Source organism: Hypanus sabinus, chromosome 1 (assembly GCF_030144855.1).
Source record: "Hypanus sabinus isolate sHypSab1 chromosome 1, sHypSab1.hap1, whole genome shotgun sequence".
Taxonomy (NCBI): domain Eukaryota; kingdom Metazoa; phylum Chordata; class Chondrichthyes; order Myliobatiformes; family Dasyatidae; genus Hypanus; species Hypanus sabinus.
In genome coordinates, this window is record NC_082706.1 from 35,130,312 (window position 1) to 35,146,965 (window position 16,654).

General features: G+C 46.2%; 1 protein-coding gene and 1 long non-coding RNA gene across 4 annotated transcripts in view; one reads left to right on the forward strand and one right to left on the reverse strand.

Moving 5' to 3' along the window:
* Nucleotides 1-678: 678 nt before the first annotated feature.
* On the reverse strand, nucleotides 679-6,630 carry LOC132392709 (uncharacterized). Its single transcript, XR_009511630.1, has 2 exons — nucleotides 5,153-6,630; nucleotides 679-1,593 (listed from the first exon to the last, which is right to left on the reverse strand). It is a non-coding gene; the product is annotated as an uncharacterized LOC132392709 (long non-coding RNA).
* A 195-nt stretch (nucleotides 6,631-6,825) lies between these two features.
* The window catches only part of aebp1b (AE binding protein 1b), a 136,382-nt gene continuing 126,553 nt past the window's right edge, over nucleotides 6,826-16,654 (forward strand). The window contains exons 1-2 of one of the 3 annotated variants that reach the window (XM_059966947.1): nucleotides 6,826-7,426; nucleotides 9,932-10,324. In XM_059966947.1, coding sequence (XP_059822930.1) covers nucleotides 7,192-7,426; nucleotides 9,932-10,324 — 628 coding nt within the window. In that variant the 5' untranslated portion in view covers nucleotides 6,826-7,191. Of the gene's footprint in view, nucleotides 7,427-7,523; nucleotides 8,078-9,931; nucleotides 10,325-16,654 lie in introns of those variants that run through there. The other 2 variants (XM_059966937.1, XM_059966956.1) reach the window with 2 other exon arrangements.

A 16,654-nucleotide genomic window follows, 5' to 3' on the forward strand; every position in this document is an offset into this window, starting at 1 on the left:
AGTACTAGCCTACAAGGTACCCAGGACGTCTTCAGGCAGCAATGTCTCAGAAAAGCAGCATCCATTATTACCATGGCATGCCCTTTTCTCACTGTTACCATCAGGTAGGAGGTACAGAAACCTGAAGGCACACACTCAGAGATTCAGGAACAGCTTCTTCCCCTCTGCCATCCGATTCCTGAATGGACAATGAAGCTTTGGACACTACCTCCCTTTTTAAAAAAATACGATATTTCTGTTTCTGTACATTTTTAAAAATCTATTCAATATATGCAATTTATTTATTTATTATTATATTTTATTTTTTAAAATTTTGCTCTCTGCTAGATTATGTATTCCATTGAACTGCTGCTGCTAAGTTAACAAATTTCACGTCACTTCCCGATGATAATAAGCCTGACTCTGATTCTGATGCTGAAAGGTTTAACTTCACATAAACACAATTGCGAGTAAATGTACATTTTTTTCTGAACCCATGCAGCATGTCAGAATGGGAGTTCAGCTCTAAGGTAAACCATCAGGAGAGCTGATCGGGTACTGAACTGGACAGAATCAAGGAACTCAGTCTCCAAACACTCATAAAACTCTGTTTGCCTTATTCAGTAACTGTAAATCTTTGTGTATGATAAGCAATGATCTGAGGTACCATGAACACTGTTATTGGAGACCAACCAGGAATGCATTAAAACCATAATTTATTAACAAGGACATCATAGTCACATGACGTGATAATAAAAACCATAACAGTGCCCAAATATGAAGAGCCGCAGTGGGAAAGCAGTGATTCTTGAAGCAAAACTTCCTGACTGTTCTCAGTGTTACCAGTAGTGGCTGCTGCTGACTTGCTTCAAGAGAGCCTCACGGAGCTGCACTTGACAATTCCTGGCCACATACCATACTCCAGCCAGTCAGAGAATCTGGGCTCCCAACTAATGAACAGGAGGGAGAGGCAGTGAAATACCCTATTCCTCTTCCTCCTCCCCTTCCCCTCTCCCTCTCTTTCTCGCTTTCTCCCCATCTCTTCCCCTCTTCTGGTGGTCTTCCTTTGTCTGTCTCTCCCTCTGTTAGTTACGTGATGACTGTCTCTCTCCCACACCTGTCTGTCTCTGGGTTTCTTGCTGGCTAAGGTGATCAAGTAGGTAGGCTCCCCTTTCTCCTCTTGGGAGATCTTGTTATCTAACACTGTTACTGGAGACTGCAAGGTAGCGAGCGTTGGCGATGAGCCCTTTTTGACAAGACACTGGCTTGTAGGGAAGAGATCCTTCCCCCCGCTCCTGGAGACTAACAAGGACGCAGGAGCAACATGGAGAGAGGCAGTTCAAAATCTTTCTGGCAATGTTGCATGGGTAATCTAAAGTCTTTGCGAACTTGGACAGCTTAATGTTGGACTGTGGGCTCCATGAGCTGACGTGACATCACAGCTGAGGAAACCCTACCTCTCACCCTGCATCTCAAAGTGCTCCCCCAGGACACACGCCAGCCTGACTCGGGCAGATGGCATTCTTTCGTTGGCACAGGGTCAAAGCCCTTGCGCTTCAGCATTGTTGATGAACCTTCACCGCACTGGAGCAGGGAGCTGCATATCCTGGAAACCTGAAAGAAAATAGAGCAAACAAACAATATTGAAAGAACAAACAGGTGGGATGATGGATCGCTCAGATACGCTGTTTCTGACATTTTTTGATCCTAGTGAACGGTCTCACCCCGAAACTTCAACTGTTGACTTACCTTCATCAATGCTGCTTGGACAACCACTGGAGCCCTATTGTCCAGAAGCAGAAACAGCAGTACCCCTCAGTGGTCACTACAACTGGATTTCCCTTTATTCTTCAAGACAGTCATAACAGTGGCACATCTGAGACTTCTCGGTCTATTATTGTTTTTGCAAACTTGGTGGGGTGTGGGATGGTGAGGGTGTGAATTTCTGATGGCAGCAAGACTGAATTGGCCAGTTGGCTGCGGGACAAAATAGGGAGTAAGCACATTGAGAACAGAGTAAGAGTTGAACACAAGAGATCGTTCAGATGTTGGAAATCCAGACTAATACACATACAGTACAAAATTCTGGAGGAACTCAGCAAGTCAGGCAGCATCTATGGAGAGGAATAAATAGCTGACATTTCAGGCCAAGGCTCCTCATCAGGACTCAGGAGATAGGTGCTGCTTGACCTGCTGAGTTCTTCCAGCATTTTGTGAGCATCAGACGAGGGATACTTCTAAGGCTTCCAACAGGCCCATGTCTTTGATAAGGTCACCTCCATTCTGAGCTCCCAGTAGGAAGGGCCTTTGGTGGCCTTGCAAGAAATAGAAAATCTGTGCATGTGGTGAGTTGTTGCATCTTATCTACTCTCTTTCCACCCACCATTCACTCCTTAGGACCTGTTTTATTCCCTCTTTCTTATCCTTTGCAGCATAATGGGGATCTCAGTCATGAGTACCATAAGACCACAAGACATAGAATTTGGCCATTCATCCCATTAAGTCTACGCCATTCCATCATGGCCAATTTATTATCCCTCTCAACCCCATTCTCCTGCATTCTCCCCATAACCTTTGATTCCCTATCAACCTCCACCTTAAATATACCCAATGAACTGGCCCGCACAGCAGTCTGTATCAATGAATTCAACAGATTCACCACCCTCTGGCTAAGAACTTTTTTCCTCATCTCTGTACTAAATTGACATCTGGACCTTTCAATTTTTAGTAGGTTTCAGCAAGATCCCCCTCATTCTTCTAAACTGCAGTGAGTACAGGAGCTGTCAAATGCTCCTCTTTCATTCCTAAACTTAAATGCTAAACTTTTCATTCTTGGGAATACTCTTGTGGTCCTCCTTGGATCCTCTCCAATGCAGCACATCTTTGCTTTGATAAAGGCCCAAACTGTTCACAGTACTCCAAGTGCAGTCTGACCAATGCCTTATAAAGCCTCAGCATCACATCCTTGGCTTGTATTCTAGTCCTTTGGAAATGAACACTAGCATTGCATTTGTCTTCCTCACCAGTGGCTCAACCTGCAAATTAAACTTTAGGGAATCCTGCACAAGGACTCCTAAGTCCCTTTCCACCACTGATATTTGAATTTTCTCTCCCATTTAGAAACAGTCTATGCCTTTATTCCTTGTGTCAAAGTGCATGACCTAGACTATATTCTTTGTCCACTCCCCCCAGTCTGTCTAGATCCTTCTGTAGACACCCTGCTTTCTCAATACTACTTGCCCCTCCACCCATCTTCATACCATCTGCAAATTTGGCCACAAAGCCATTGATTCCTTCAATCAGATCATTCACATAATAACATGAAAAGAAGGGGTCCCAATGCTGATCCCAGCAGCACACCACTAGTCACCGGCAGCCAGCTAGAAAAGGGACCTTTATTCCCTTTCTTTGCATCCTGCCAGTCACCCAATCTCCTACCCATGCTAGTATCTTTCCTGTAATGCCATGGGATCATATCTTGTTGTGCAGATCCACGTGCAGCACCTTGACAAAGGCCTTCTGAAAATCCAAATACGTAACATCCACTGGCTCTCGACTGTCTATCCCGCATGTTATTTCCTCAAAGAATTGCAACTGAATACCTTGTGGTAGTGGTTTCTAGATTTCCCAGTTACTCTCATCAAACTAGTGCTGGCGTTTTCAGACAGAGCAGCTACGAGTCTCTGCACTGGAGTACTCCTCTCTTCACCACATTACAATGCTGTGGTTTCAGAGGAAAGGGCTGATATACAAAAATGTTACTATAACTCTAAAATTTTGCGGATGAGGGAAGTTTGGATAAGCTGGGGATGTTTTCTTTGGAATGAAGGGAGGTGTGGGAGCTCGGAGAAGACTTAGTAAAGTCGCATAGCATCTTGAGGGGCAAAATTTTGATAAAACAAATGGGATGGATCTATTTCCCATAGGGAGTGGTCATAAATGCGTGGTAGTTGGATTAGAGGGAGGTGAGAGGAAATCTGTTTAACCCAAGGGGTGGGGTGGGCGGGAGCTGAATTCTGTGCCTGAAACAATAACGGAGGCAGAACTCTACACCACATTAATATGGCACCTGGGAGAGTGAAGCTTTAACAGGACTCAAGATTCCACCCAGCTAATAGGAGTCACCTGAGGCTCATTCCAGACATCACCGGCAGCCTATTTAACCCCAGTTCTCATCCACAGTTCTTTTTCACTCATTGAACCAGCCAGCCTCAACCGGTTCCTCTTGGCTTTCACTCTCCTGCCTAAAGTTTACCTTGTTGAGTTTAGTTTCTGTTCCCTTTTGTTTTGTGGCCCCTTATGACTTGCTATTACATCATCTATTATTAAAGCTACCATTCACCACTGAATCATCTCTGCTGCTCTGCTTTGGGTCAAGCCTCCTCTACATTTCCTGACACAGTAGCTCAACAGCAACCAATCACCCACTGATACACAGTGTCGGCAGTGTGCACCATCTACAAGATGTTCTTCAGGAACTCACCAGGACTTCTTAGAACCCAGAGAAAATCTGAGGTGCCGGAAATCCAAGTGAGACCCCCTTTTACCAGGTGTCTCCAAGGATGCGCACCTTGTTAGCCGCTCACTGACAGCCACCAGACTCAGACTCCATATGTTAGAGTAGATATGACTTAGGTCCCGCCAAACCCGCGAGGTTGGTAAGTCTCACCCACCCAAATCAAAACCCAGTTTGTGTAAATACTATGTGCTTTACTGCCCCCGGCAATCACCCGTCACCAAGAAATAACAGATCCTACACTGCATACAACTATAAAGAAACTATATTTATGAATGTTAACTTAACCAAAGAGGGGCAGATAGTCAGTCAGTGGATTCATCTTTTACAAACCCTTCAGTAATTGCATAGACACCTGAAGGGTAGACTATCCGTTGGATGGTAGCGACCAACAACTCTGATGGAGGCAGATGCCAAGTTTTTAAGCTCACCACTGGGAGGTGGTGCTTTAGCATTGCTGGCCCACCACCTCGAGGGAGTCTTGATCATAAGCGGGCCGAAACTCCTGAGGACAGGGTGGCAGATCAACTGATGATCCCACTGATGACACCACAGGACTGTTAGCATCTTAGTCCACGTGTATTTTCAATCCAAGAAAAAAAAACAAAGGGCCCATTATAGTTAAACAGTCAAATGTGCACACAAGTTGGAGCTTACCTTGAAGTTGGATTTAACTCCCGCGCTGGACCCTTGGTGTGCGTGAAAGCACACACCACTTTCTGAATGTCGGTCAAATCCATCTCGAACAGACGGCTCCCCCCCACAGGAGTATTGGTTCTTGTTCCTTGTAGCCAGTCATCTGCACAAAGCACCTTGTGCAACAGGGTCAGCATCCTCAGCCATCTTCCTTCCTGGCTCTCGCAACCCCCCCACCCAAAAGAACACGACCCACACATCAGTGTCCGTCACAAAAAATCTCTCCGCCCAGTGTTCTCTAGAACTTTCTCCCAATTCCACCACCCTGACTGGCTGACACCACACTCCTAAGTTGAACAACAAAGCCACTTGTGTTAGCTTGAACCCAAACAGGTTGAAAGCAAAACAGACTGGCTAAAATGAAATGCCTACAGCAGAGCAGTAAAAAAAATCTTAACCAGGGCGTTACACAAGCAACACACACACACAAAATGTTGGAGGGACTCAGCAGGCAAGCAGCATCTGTGGAATAGAGTATAGTTGATGTTTCGGGCCAAGGCTTTTCATCAGGACTCATTAGAAAGTGCCTTCCTTTCCTACGATCTTCGCCAGCTATAAGGACGGAGACATCACAATCGTGGCGAATACCACCATCTGCAAGTTGCCCTCAAAGGCATGTTGTCCTATTTTGGAACACATAACTCTTCCTTCACCATGTCCGGGTACACTCACACCGCAAGAACTGTGGTGGTTCAAGAAGGCAGCTCACCACCTCTTCTCAGCCTGCAGAACCCACACTTCCCAGAGCGAACAGAACAGGCTGTGTGGTCCCCAAAGAGCCAGGGACCTAGAATTGAAAGGAGGTTGGCCAAGGGAGTTCCTGTCTGACTGGCAGAAATAACAGGGGCCAAATGCAAGTTTTCAATGATCCTGTGCTTGCCTTGGCATTCTACCAGTGGGTATTGACAGTGAGCTGGTACATCTAACATGGAGTATGGCCCACATGGTCCATGCTGACCAAAGTGCCCACATACCATATGCTGAGTTCAGCCCATTTCTCTCTGGACCTTTCCTATCCACATTAAGTCTCAGTTAAATCCCAACCCGTGGACCTGCTTGCATAAAGACTCCGGGCTGCCAGGAGGCGGGGGTTCTCCTACAGGGGCAGCGGGAAACACTACAAATGTAGTCGTCAACTCATTTCCACAAACCCCCCCTCCCCCATCCCTTCATTTTTAAGGCCGAATTCCTACGGAGGAGAGCGGTGGCCCCTTCATCAAGAAGCGAAAAATATTCGGGGTAGGGGGGGTGGAAACGTCAGGGTCTTTTCTCTCCAGGGGCCGGCAGAATGAGGGAGAGGAATGCCCAAAGAAACACCTCTTAGGGCGGTGGTGTCCGCTGGCACGATGCGCGGTGTGTCAAAGCTCGCAGCTCTTGCTCCAGCACCGTATCTGGTCCCTGGGATATCGGCAAATTACTCACTTGCTCCCTTCCTGGTTTAATCTCTTCCTAGATTTATGTTGGCTGTTGACTGGATGGACCCGGTGCCAATTTTTTTCCTTCTTCCCCTCTTTCTCCAATTCTGGCTGAGAGTTTACGCCGGGGGGGGGGGGGACTTTTTAAAAAATTTCCTCCCCCTGTTTTTGTTACAACTGCCAGACGCAGGCAGGCAGCCAGTCAGGGGGAGAGGCGGACAGACGGCCGGGGAGCGGGACAAACGGGGCGCCGCCTCTACGCGAAGCAGCAGCGAGTTGCCCGCCGCTCCATCCGCACCGGTCAACCGGCGGGTAATTGTACTCTCCGGGGCAGGAGGCAGCCGAGTGCTTTTGAAAGGGGTCTACGACGTGGCAAGAACTTGATAAAAAAAAACTTTTTCTTTCTCTGGTTTAACTGCATCCATCTCTCTCTCTCTGTCTGAGATTGAATTGGGTTGAGGGACATTGCCTCCGCTCTGCCTCGGTGATTTTGTTTTGGTCTGCCCCTGCCGAGTTTGACCGCTGGCCGGTGGGGTCATCCGCACGCTGAGTGATCCTCCTGCCTGGAGGGAGCTCCGAGACGAGATGACACGGCGCGTCGCTCTCCCTGTCACCGTATTCGCGCTGCTCCTGGCTCTGAAACCAGCCGCCTGCGCCCGGCCCGCCGCTGAAGTTCCCCGACCTCGGGGCAGACTCCCCACGGGCAATGAGGAGCAGACGGCAACCTCCCTGCTCCGACCGCAGATCATCCCTGCGCCGGTCATAGAACGGGGGGTAGACTTCTCTGGACCCGCACGGGCGGTGAGAGGAACAGCTCCTGGTAAGTGGCCGCCCGGAGTTCTCCGACTGGTTGATGATGCCGGTAATATCCGAGGAGTATTATTCCAAACATGAAGAAATAATCTAAGAAACAAAATCCAAAAAAAAATACCCTGCGGAGAATCTGAAACCGGACCGGTAAATAAGAAGCAGGTCAGGCATCATCTATGGAAAGAGGGGAGGGGGTTAATGAAGTAATGTTTCGGGTCCAAAACTTTTGGCTGAAATAGTTTTTAGTAAGTCAATGGTTAAATTCCGGACTGCCTTTGACACTTGTCCAACTCCTACTCCGCTTCGGGCGGTCCCCAGGGATCAAGGAGACTTGGTCCCACTCCAGTTCTATGGGATTCGGAGGTGACTGAAGAGGTTAATGCGGAATCTTCACGTTCTGCCACAGGTGGGGCGGGGGTTGGCCTTTTGGGAAGTGGCGTATCTCGCCTCCCCAATTATTAGCCTGCCAGATGTTTTCTGCAAAGGTGCTCCCTGTCATCCCGGACAATCTTCTCAACACTAAGCAGTCGTGGGCTGAGGGTTCCCGCCAGTCAGTGAGGAAGGCCCGAAGGATTAGTCCGGATCGCATCGTAGTCTCTTTCCATGTCAGCGATCAGAGCGGAGAGCCAGTTTCGGGAATCTGGTATTGATGAGTGTAGAGGTAGGTCCTGGAGAAGGAAGCTGGTCACAAACGCAAGAGACGCTGGAAATTCAGGTCAGGCTGTGAGTTATGGAGTGGACCTTTTGGGCCAAGACCCTTCATCGGGGCGGGAAAGAGAGGGCCACGACATCAGAGTAAAAAGGGGGAGGAGGAGGCTCTAGCTAGAAGGTGGTAGGTGACGCCAGGTGGGTGGAGAAGGTCAGGGACTGGAGAAGAAGGAATCTGATAGGAGAAGAGAGTGGACCATGGGAGAAAGGGAAGGAGAGGCACAGGGGGAGGTGACAGGCAGGTGAGGAGAAGAGGTAAAAGACCAGAGTGGGGAATAAAAGAAGATGGAAGGGGGAAGAGGAAAAAAGAAATCAATGTTCATGCCATCAGGTTGGAGAGGATGGACTGTGAGGTGCTCTTCTTGTATGGAAAATAGAGCCTTTATCATCCATCTTCTAGTGTGATTTCTGAACACTTGGTACAGAAACCTGCTTGGGAAAGAGGGAATGAAATACCTGTAGACACATAACAGGATATCTACACTTGGGTATAAACAAAACTGAAAATAAATCTGTTTTAGTTTAGTGAGGGCAACAGTTGCAAAGGACTCCGATCTCCACAAATTTTTTTAAAAGACAGAACCAATAGAGCATCAAATATAATAACTTTTAAACTTTGAGTTCCTTCTCTATTTTTCAGTGATGTTCCCTGAACAACAGTTATACAAACTTTTTCCTCTTATTATTTACATTCCTATATCCATGACCGCAATCCTCTGGAAAAACAAATCTCTCTGGTTATCTCTCAGGAGATAACCTTATTCAGCTCAGCTAGTCCCCATAGGTCCATTAGGTTTTCCTCAACTATTGTTTTATTTGGGAAATTAGTTAGTTTATTATTGTCACGTTTCGACCTGCAGTGAAAAACATTGATTTGCTTGCTGTGCAGTTCATTACAACAGTAAATTGAGGTAGTACGAGGGAGAACAATAGCAGTAGTAGTACTGTAGTGTAGGCTTCCGTTAGACTCCATAGACCATGGATTTTTGCCTTGGAAAGTTTTTTTTTGTGGGAGACTGGCAGTTGCCCAAGCTGCAAGTCTCCCCTCTCCATGCCACCGATGTTGTCCAAGGGCAGGGCACTAGGACCCATACAGCTTGGCACCGGTGTCATCACAGAGCAATGTGTGGTTAAGTGCCTTGCTCAAGGATACACACACAGCCTCAGTCAAGGCTCGAACTAGCAACCTTCAGATCACGAGATGAACGCCTTAACCACTTGGCCATGCGCCAACACTAGGGAGAACAATATCAGAATGTAGAATAAAGGGTTACAGTTACTGAGAAAGTGCGGTGCCAGCAGAATATAAGGTGCAAGGTAGACTGTGAGATCAAGAGTCCATCTTATCATACTAGGGGAGAGCTCAATAACCTTACAACGGTGGGATAGAAGATATATCTGGCTTTCGAACTTTTGTACCTTATGCCCGATGGGAGGATTAAAAATGAGAATGTTTGGGGTGTGAGGGGTCTTTGGTTATGCTGGCTGCTTTACTGAGGCAGTGAGAAGTATAGAGAGAGTCCGCAGAGCAAGGGCTCCTGTCTGGAGTCCACGGACCTCTCAGGGTCCATGGCGCAAGAAAGGTTGGGAAGCTCTGTCGTAGGGGGTCAGTCCCATGATGTGCCGAGCGTTGTCCACACTCTGTGATACTTTTCCAGTCGCGAGCGTTGCAGTTGCCGTGATTCATCTGGAAAGGATGCTTTCTCTGGTGCCTCGACTATTCGCCGATCTTTCTCCGTACCCTCTCAGTTTACCGACTTGCTTCATCTACGCTGTTGACATTAATGATGAAACTTTCTTTCAACAGTGAGATCCAAGACCGTGATACGAGGAGCGGAGGTGCCAGAGGGATCTATTCCAGAACCAAGAAAGAAACGCGAGGAGGAAGACAGTCAGCCCCCAGCAGTTCACGAAGAAGTGCCGAAACCACCAAGAAAACCTAAGAAGGCCAAGAAAGAGAAAAAGCCAAAAACAAAGACGCCCAAGCCCAAAAAAGAGAAACCCAAGGAGAAGTCTCCAAAACCTAAGAAAGAGAAAAAACCCAAAGAGAGAAATTCTAAACCCAAAACTGACAAAAAACCCAAAGAAAAGTTGCCAAAGTCTGAGAAAGGGAAAAAATCCAAGAAGCTATTGGGAAAACCTGAAAACACCAAGGCCCCTCCGCTGGAAGAGAAGCCTCAACCAGAAGAAGAAATCAGAGGTATGTGTACAACCGTCCATTCACAGCGTTAGGAAATGAGCTTGAGTATATTTGAGTTAAATTAGAGTGGGTTCAAACCTGACTGGAGCTCCTCTGTTGTAATACAGCCAATTACATCCCCATAAATCCAACTGGGTCATTCTTCCTCAATTGGGGCAATCAGTGGTATATAACTCCATGCGTGTTCTCTGTTATTTCCTGTCATCAACGCTCACAAAAATTTGAGCTCCATCAAAATTTAATTCTTTGTGTTGAAAATAAAGCAACACTTTAAAAAAAAAATTATCTGATGGTCCAGCTCTCAAAATTGCTTGATTGGAAATTGCCATTTTACTGAGGGAGAAACTGCAAGAACAGATGATGGGAATATGAGAGGCTGTCAAAGAATAGTTCTTAAACAGCCCTACTGTTTCTTTGTAAGCATTTCTGTAGTCAAATAATGTCAAACAACTAAATAGGCTGTTTCCTGACATCCCCACTTTTGCTCCATGAAGAACCCAAACAATTCTGGCAATAGGAAGCCATTGAGGAGACAATTAATTACAGATTGTAGAAACAACATGTCTTTGGTCAATCATCTACAGGTAAGAAAAAAATGTACCAAGGTAAAATGGAAGGAAGACCTTTATACCGCGCCCATCACAGTCTGAGTTCATCTCAGATCTCTCTGTAGCTGAAGAACACCCCCCCCCCATGAAGTATAGTTACTACGTAATGTAAAGAATGTGGAAGACAGTTTTCACACAACACACTTGAAGAATGTGATAATGAGATATTTAATTAATTTATTTATTTTAACTATTTAGCGATACACCACAGAGTAGGCCCTTCCAGCCTCGCTGCCCCAGCAACCCTCGACAAACCCAATTAACCCTAACCAAATTATAGGATAATTTACAATACTAATTAACTTACCCGGTACGTCTCGGACCGTGGGAGGAAATCGAAGCGCCCAGGGAAATCTCACGCATTCCATGGGGAGGAGGTACAGATTCCTCACATTTGGTGCCGGAATTGAACTCTGAACTCCAGACCACCCCGAGCTTCAACAGCATCGCACTGACCGCCACCCACAGCACCCACGGTAATGAACTTGCTCCAGGACTGGATATGGGCCAGGCACTAAATCATAAAATCATTTCAGTGTCACAGATAGCAAAGGGCCACCATCATCCATCAGCAGTGGTGTCAGTTTAATTATATATGTCTTGGAGAGGCTTTTGAGGCTGTTTGAGTTTTTAAATAAGCTGTGAAGCAGCTGTGGTCCAGGGTTTGTGTAACTCGATACATCATTTGGCACAGCTTCAGGTTTTGGGATTTGTCCTGCTACTCTTTCTTCACTGGGAAACGCTTCACCTTCAATAACTGTACACCACTGGGCCCTAAACCTGCAAGGAGGGGAAAGAACAAATAAGCAAGTTACTTTTGTTTTATTGCAAATTCGATTTTAAAATCTTTCACTCTTTCGGGATTCATTTTATTGCTTTATCGCTACATGATATCAACAACATCTGGATGATACAACTGCACAATATCAACAAAATCTGGATGAATTGTCGGCGTGAAGCAGCCCTTTCAGTTCGCCACGTCCGTACTGACCAGTGGGCATCCTTCCAGATTAATCACATCCTCCAGCATTTCTACCATAGTCTCTATGCCCGAGTGATTCAGGGCTCATCCAGACTCTTCTTAAGTACCACAAAAAACTCTGCTTCACTCTCACTCTTAGTCAGTGCATTCATCTACTCTCTGGGGTGACAAAGGTCCACTAAATCTCTTCCCCCTTACCCTAAACCTAGGTTCTCTATTTCCCTCTGCTCTCTGAAATGCTTCCTGCAGTTGATCCTTTCTCTGTCTCTCAGAATTTAATTACATCAGTCAGGTCACCTACGAACCTCCTCTTCCCCAGGGAAAACAGGCCTAGTCTCTCCTCACAACTAAAAATGTTCCATCCCAGGGAACATCCCAGTGACTCACTGCTGAACAACACCTGGATAATATAACTTCACATTACCTGCAACAGCTGTATGATAAAACTGTATAATATCAATAACAGCAACATCAATTGTATGGCTGGGTACAGCACAAATGCCATCTATAAATGTGCCAATGACACAGCTGTCGTTGGTAGAATTTCAGATGGTGTCAAGGAGGTGTACAGGAGTGAGATGGATCAGCTGGTTGAGCGCTTTCACAACAACCTTGCCCTCAACGTCAGTAAGATCGTGGAATCGATTGTGGACTTCAGGAAGGGGAAGTTGAGGGAACGCACACCAGTCCTCATCGAGGGATCAGAAGCGGAAAGAGAGAGCAGTTTCAGGTTCCTGGCTGTCAATATCTCTGAGGATCTATCCTGGGCTGAACATATTGATGCAATTACAAAAAAAGGCACAACAGCAGCTATATTTCATTAGGAGTTTGAGGAGGATTGTTGTGCCACCAGAGACACTCGCAAATTTCTAAAGATGTAACATGGGGAGCCTTCTAACTGACTGCATCACCATCTGGTACGATGGGGGGAGGGTGATACTGCACAGGATCCAAAGAAACTGCAGAAACTTGTAAATTCAGCCACCTCCATCATGGTCCCTAGCATCCAAGGCACCTTCAAAAGCCGATGCCTCAAAAAGGTGGCATCCATCGTTAAAGACCAACATCAGCCAGGCCATGCCCTCTTCTCATTGCTACCATCAGTGAGGAGGTGCCGGAGCCTGAAAACACACACTCAACATTTCAGGAACAGCTTCTTCTCCTCTGCCATCAGATTTCTGAATGGACAATGAACCCATGAGCACTATCTCACTATTTTTTCCTTCTCTTTTTTGCACTACTTATTTGAATTATTTTATATATGTACTTATTATAATTATTGTATTTCTAGTAATAACATATGCCAGTGATATTAAACCCAATTCTGATTCTGATCAAATCAACATTTCTGAATAATATCATTGTATGATGGTATAGCTGCTTAGAACACCTGCCCTGAGTGTAATGGGTAATGGGAATCATGAACGGATTTATCGAGAGTTCAAAATTCTACAGGCCTGTTTCAGTTAAAATATTAAGTATTTCAATTAAGAACACACTATATTTAGCCAGCTCAGTAAATATAGGTATGCCTGTCATTTCTGTCCTTTTTGACATGGTAGAGTAGTGGTTAGCGCAATGGTTTACGGTGCCAGAGATTGTGATTGGGGTTCAATTCCGCTACTGTCTGTAAGAGTTTGTACTTGAATGCTTAGTTATCCTCTGGATGCTCCAGTTTCCTCCCAGATTCCAAAGATGTACGGTTTAGGGTTAGCAAGTTGAGGACATGCTATGTTGACGCCAGAGTTGTGGCAACATTTGTGAATTGGCCCCGCAACATCTGTGGTCTCTGTTGGTCATTGATGCAAACGATGCATTTCCATGTAAGTTTTAATGTTTCGATGTACACGTGACAAATCTTTATGTTTATCTTCTCTTTGAATAGTAATACCACATGCTGACGGTTGTCAAAAGCTCTCATTATTTTCCCTGTTGTTCACAATGCGTCAGGGGGAATTTCAGAAACAGGGGGCATCATGGTCAAGCAATTTGCATTAAGTCTTACCCTCAGCCTTTTCCATGCTCCGGACCCTACCTTTCTTCAGCAGCACCACCCCCACCGCCCAGAATTCTACCTTCACCTTACTGCCTCCCTCAGAAGCATCCCTCAGCAGAGGGCAGTGCCTTGAGAGAAGTGGGTCTAACCTTTATTTACCAGCCAGTTCATTCTTCGCTGGGATATTTTGTACAACTGAATATTGTCGCGTGTAAACCTTCAATCATGATAAGAAAGAGCAGAGCAATTGGGAGCGAAGGGAAGGGTTTACGAGGAAAGGAGTTGAGTGAAGGGGAGGGAACTGAGAAGAAGGGGAACCAAGGGAAGAGGGAGACTGAGGAAGGAGGTCAGTTATAGGGAGGGGAGAATGAAGAAGGGCAAGGATCAGAGTGAGGGATGCGAAGGGTGGGATAGAGGAGTGTGTGTGTGTGTGATTGAATACATTTATGTGCACGTGTGCATATTTGAGTGTCGGTGTGGGGTCATACCTTGGACGAGGTGCTCAATTAGTCAAGATGTGCTAGGAGCTGATGTGCAAAGGTCATAGCGCATTACAACACAGAAATATGCCATTCTGCCTATCTAGTCTGTGCCAAATTATTAATCTGCACCTGGATCATAGCCCTCCATTCCCCCTCCCATCCACGTACCTATCCAAATTTACCAAATGTTGAAATTGAACCTGCATCTCGTTCCACCCTCTCACCACCCTGTGGGTGAAGCACTGTCTCCTCAGGTTCCACTTAAGTACTTCACCTTTCACCCTTAACCCATGACCTCCAGTCCTAGTCTCACCCAACCTCAGTGGCATTTACCCTATCTATACCCCTCATACCTTAGTATACCTCTATCAAATCTTCCCCCAGCCCCCATTCTGCTACAATCCAGGGAATAATGGCATAACCTAGTCAACCTTCCACTATACTTCAAGTTTCCAAGTTCTGGCAACATCCTTGTAAATTTCTCTGTACGATTTCTGTCTTAGTGATACCTTTCCTGTAGTTTGGTGACCAAAACTGCACTAAATTAGGTCCCACTAATGTCTTCTACAACTTCAACATAACATTCCTACTCCTGTAATCAATATTTTGATTTATGAAGGCCAATGTGCCAAAAGCTCTCTCTATGAACCAATCTACCCACTTTCAAGAAATTGTGGATCTGTATTGTTAGATCCCCCTGTTATACTGTACTCTTCACTGCCCTACAGTGGAAGTCTTAAACTGTTCACCATGTAAGTCCTACCCTGGTTGGTCCTCCCAAAGTGCAACGCCTCTCACTTGTCTGCGTTAAATTCCATCTGCCACTTTCAGCACGTTTCCAGCTGCTCCGAGCTTTGATAGCCTTCCTTGCTGCCCAGGGCACTCCCAACCTTGGGGTCATACACAAACTTGCCGATGCAGGATACCGTATCATCACCCAGATCAACACAGACGATGAACAGGCGACGCAGCTCTGATCCCTGTGCTGCATCAATAATCACAGGTCTCCAGTGGGAGAGGCAGCCATCCACTGGCTCTCTCTGGCTTCTCCTGCGAAGCCAATGTCCAATCCAGTTTACTACCTCATCCTGAACCCTCCCTGACCAGCCTCCCATTCAGGATTTTGTCAAAGCCCTTGCGAAAGTCCACGTAGACCACAGCCACCGCCTTGTCTTCATCAGCTTTCCAGGTAACTGCCTTGAAAAACTCTGAAAGGTCGATTTGGCTTGACGTCCCACACACAAAGCCACATTCATTAGTTGGGTTTTTAGAGAATTTGTCCTCTCCTCAGAACAGGTGTGGAAGCCAAGGGGCAACCCCAGAAGAAGATACCAAAGCCAGTTGCTGGGTAAACTCTCCGCACCGGGCTGGTACAGTGGCATAGGTTACAGCACCACCTGGGTACAATTATACTGAGTAAATCATTCCGGTGCATTGAGCTGGAGCAAGGTAGAACAATAATAATGCAGAGTAAAGTGTAAACGCTACCAAAAAGAGTGCAGTGTGGGTCAACAATAAAGTGCAAGATCGTATCGAGGTAGACAGTAAGGCTAAAAATCTATGGTAACATTCAAGAGGTTCAAGAGTTTGAAAACAGCGACTAGAAGCGATCAGTGAGCCTGGTGGGTATGGTCTTTCAGACTTTTACATTTTCTCCCCCTTGGGGAGTGAGGAAGAGGGAATATCTTGGGGGAGGGCCTTTGTTTACACCGGCTGCCTTTTGCATAGTGAAAATAGACAGAGCCCACAGAGAGGAGGGTGCTTCCTGTGATGTGCTGAGTTATGTCCACAACTCTCCCCAGGTCTTTTAGGGTCTCTGTGAAAATTCAGAGGCTGAGTTCCCCCCAGCAGACTACTTTTTGAGTTGGTTTAGTGAAAATGTATTTTGGTTTGCTATGAAACAGTTCGTAGCAAATGCTGAGGTTTGACATGAGGCATAAGGTCATATTTCCAACACCCTGTCACACTCTTTGGCAGAAAGGAGACCACTCATCTCCCCCTCTCTGTTCACTCTGTGTTGTCAGTTATTCGTATTTTCATTCTTCCTTTGTTTCTAAATTAAGAAGCTGCTTCCTTTCAAGTCCTGTTCGGTCACGCAGTAATGCCTTGTTGAATTTTGGCTCCCGCTGTGTTTAACATTTTCTTGCCTTTGTTTGCTCTCCCCCCTCATGGCCCCTGTGCATGTCTAAGGTCACTCCGCTTTCATTCATATCCTGTGCTCTGATGGATTACAGCATCTCACTGACTTCTCTGCTGGTCAGG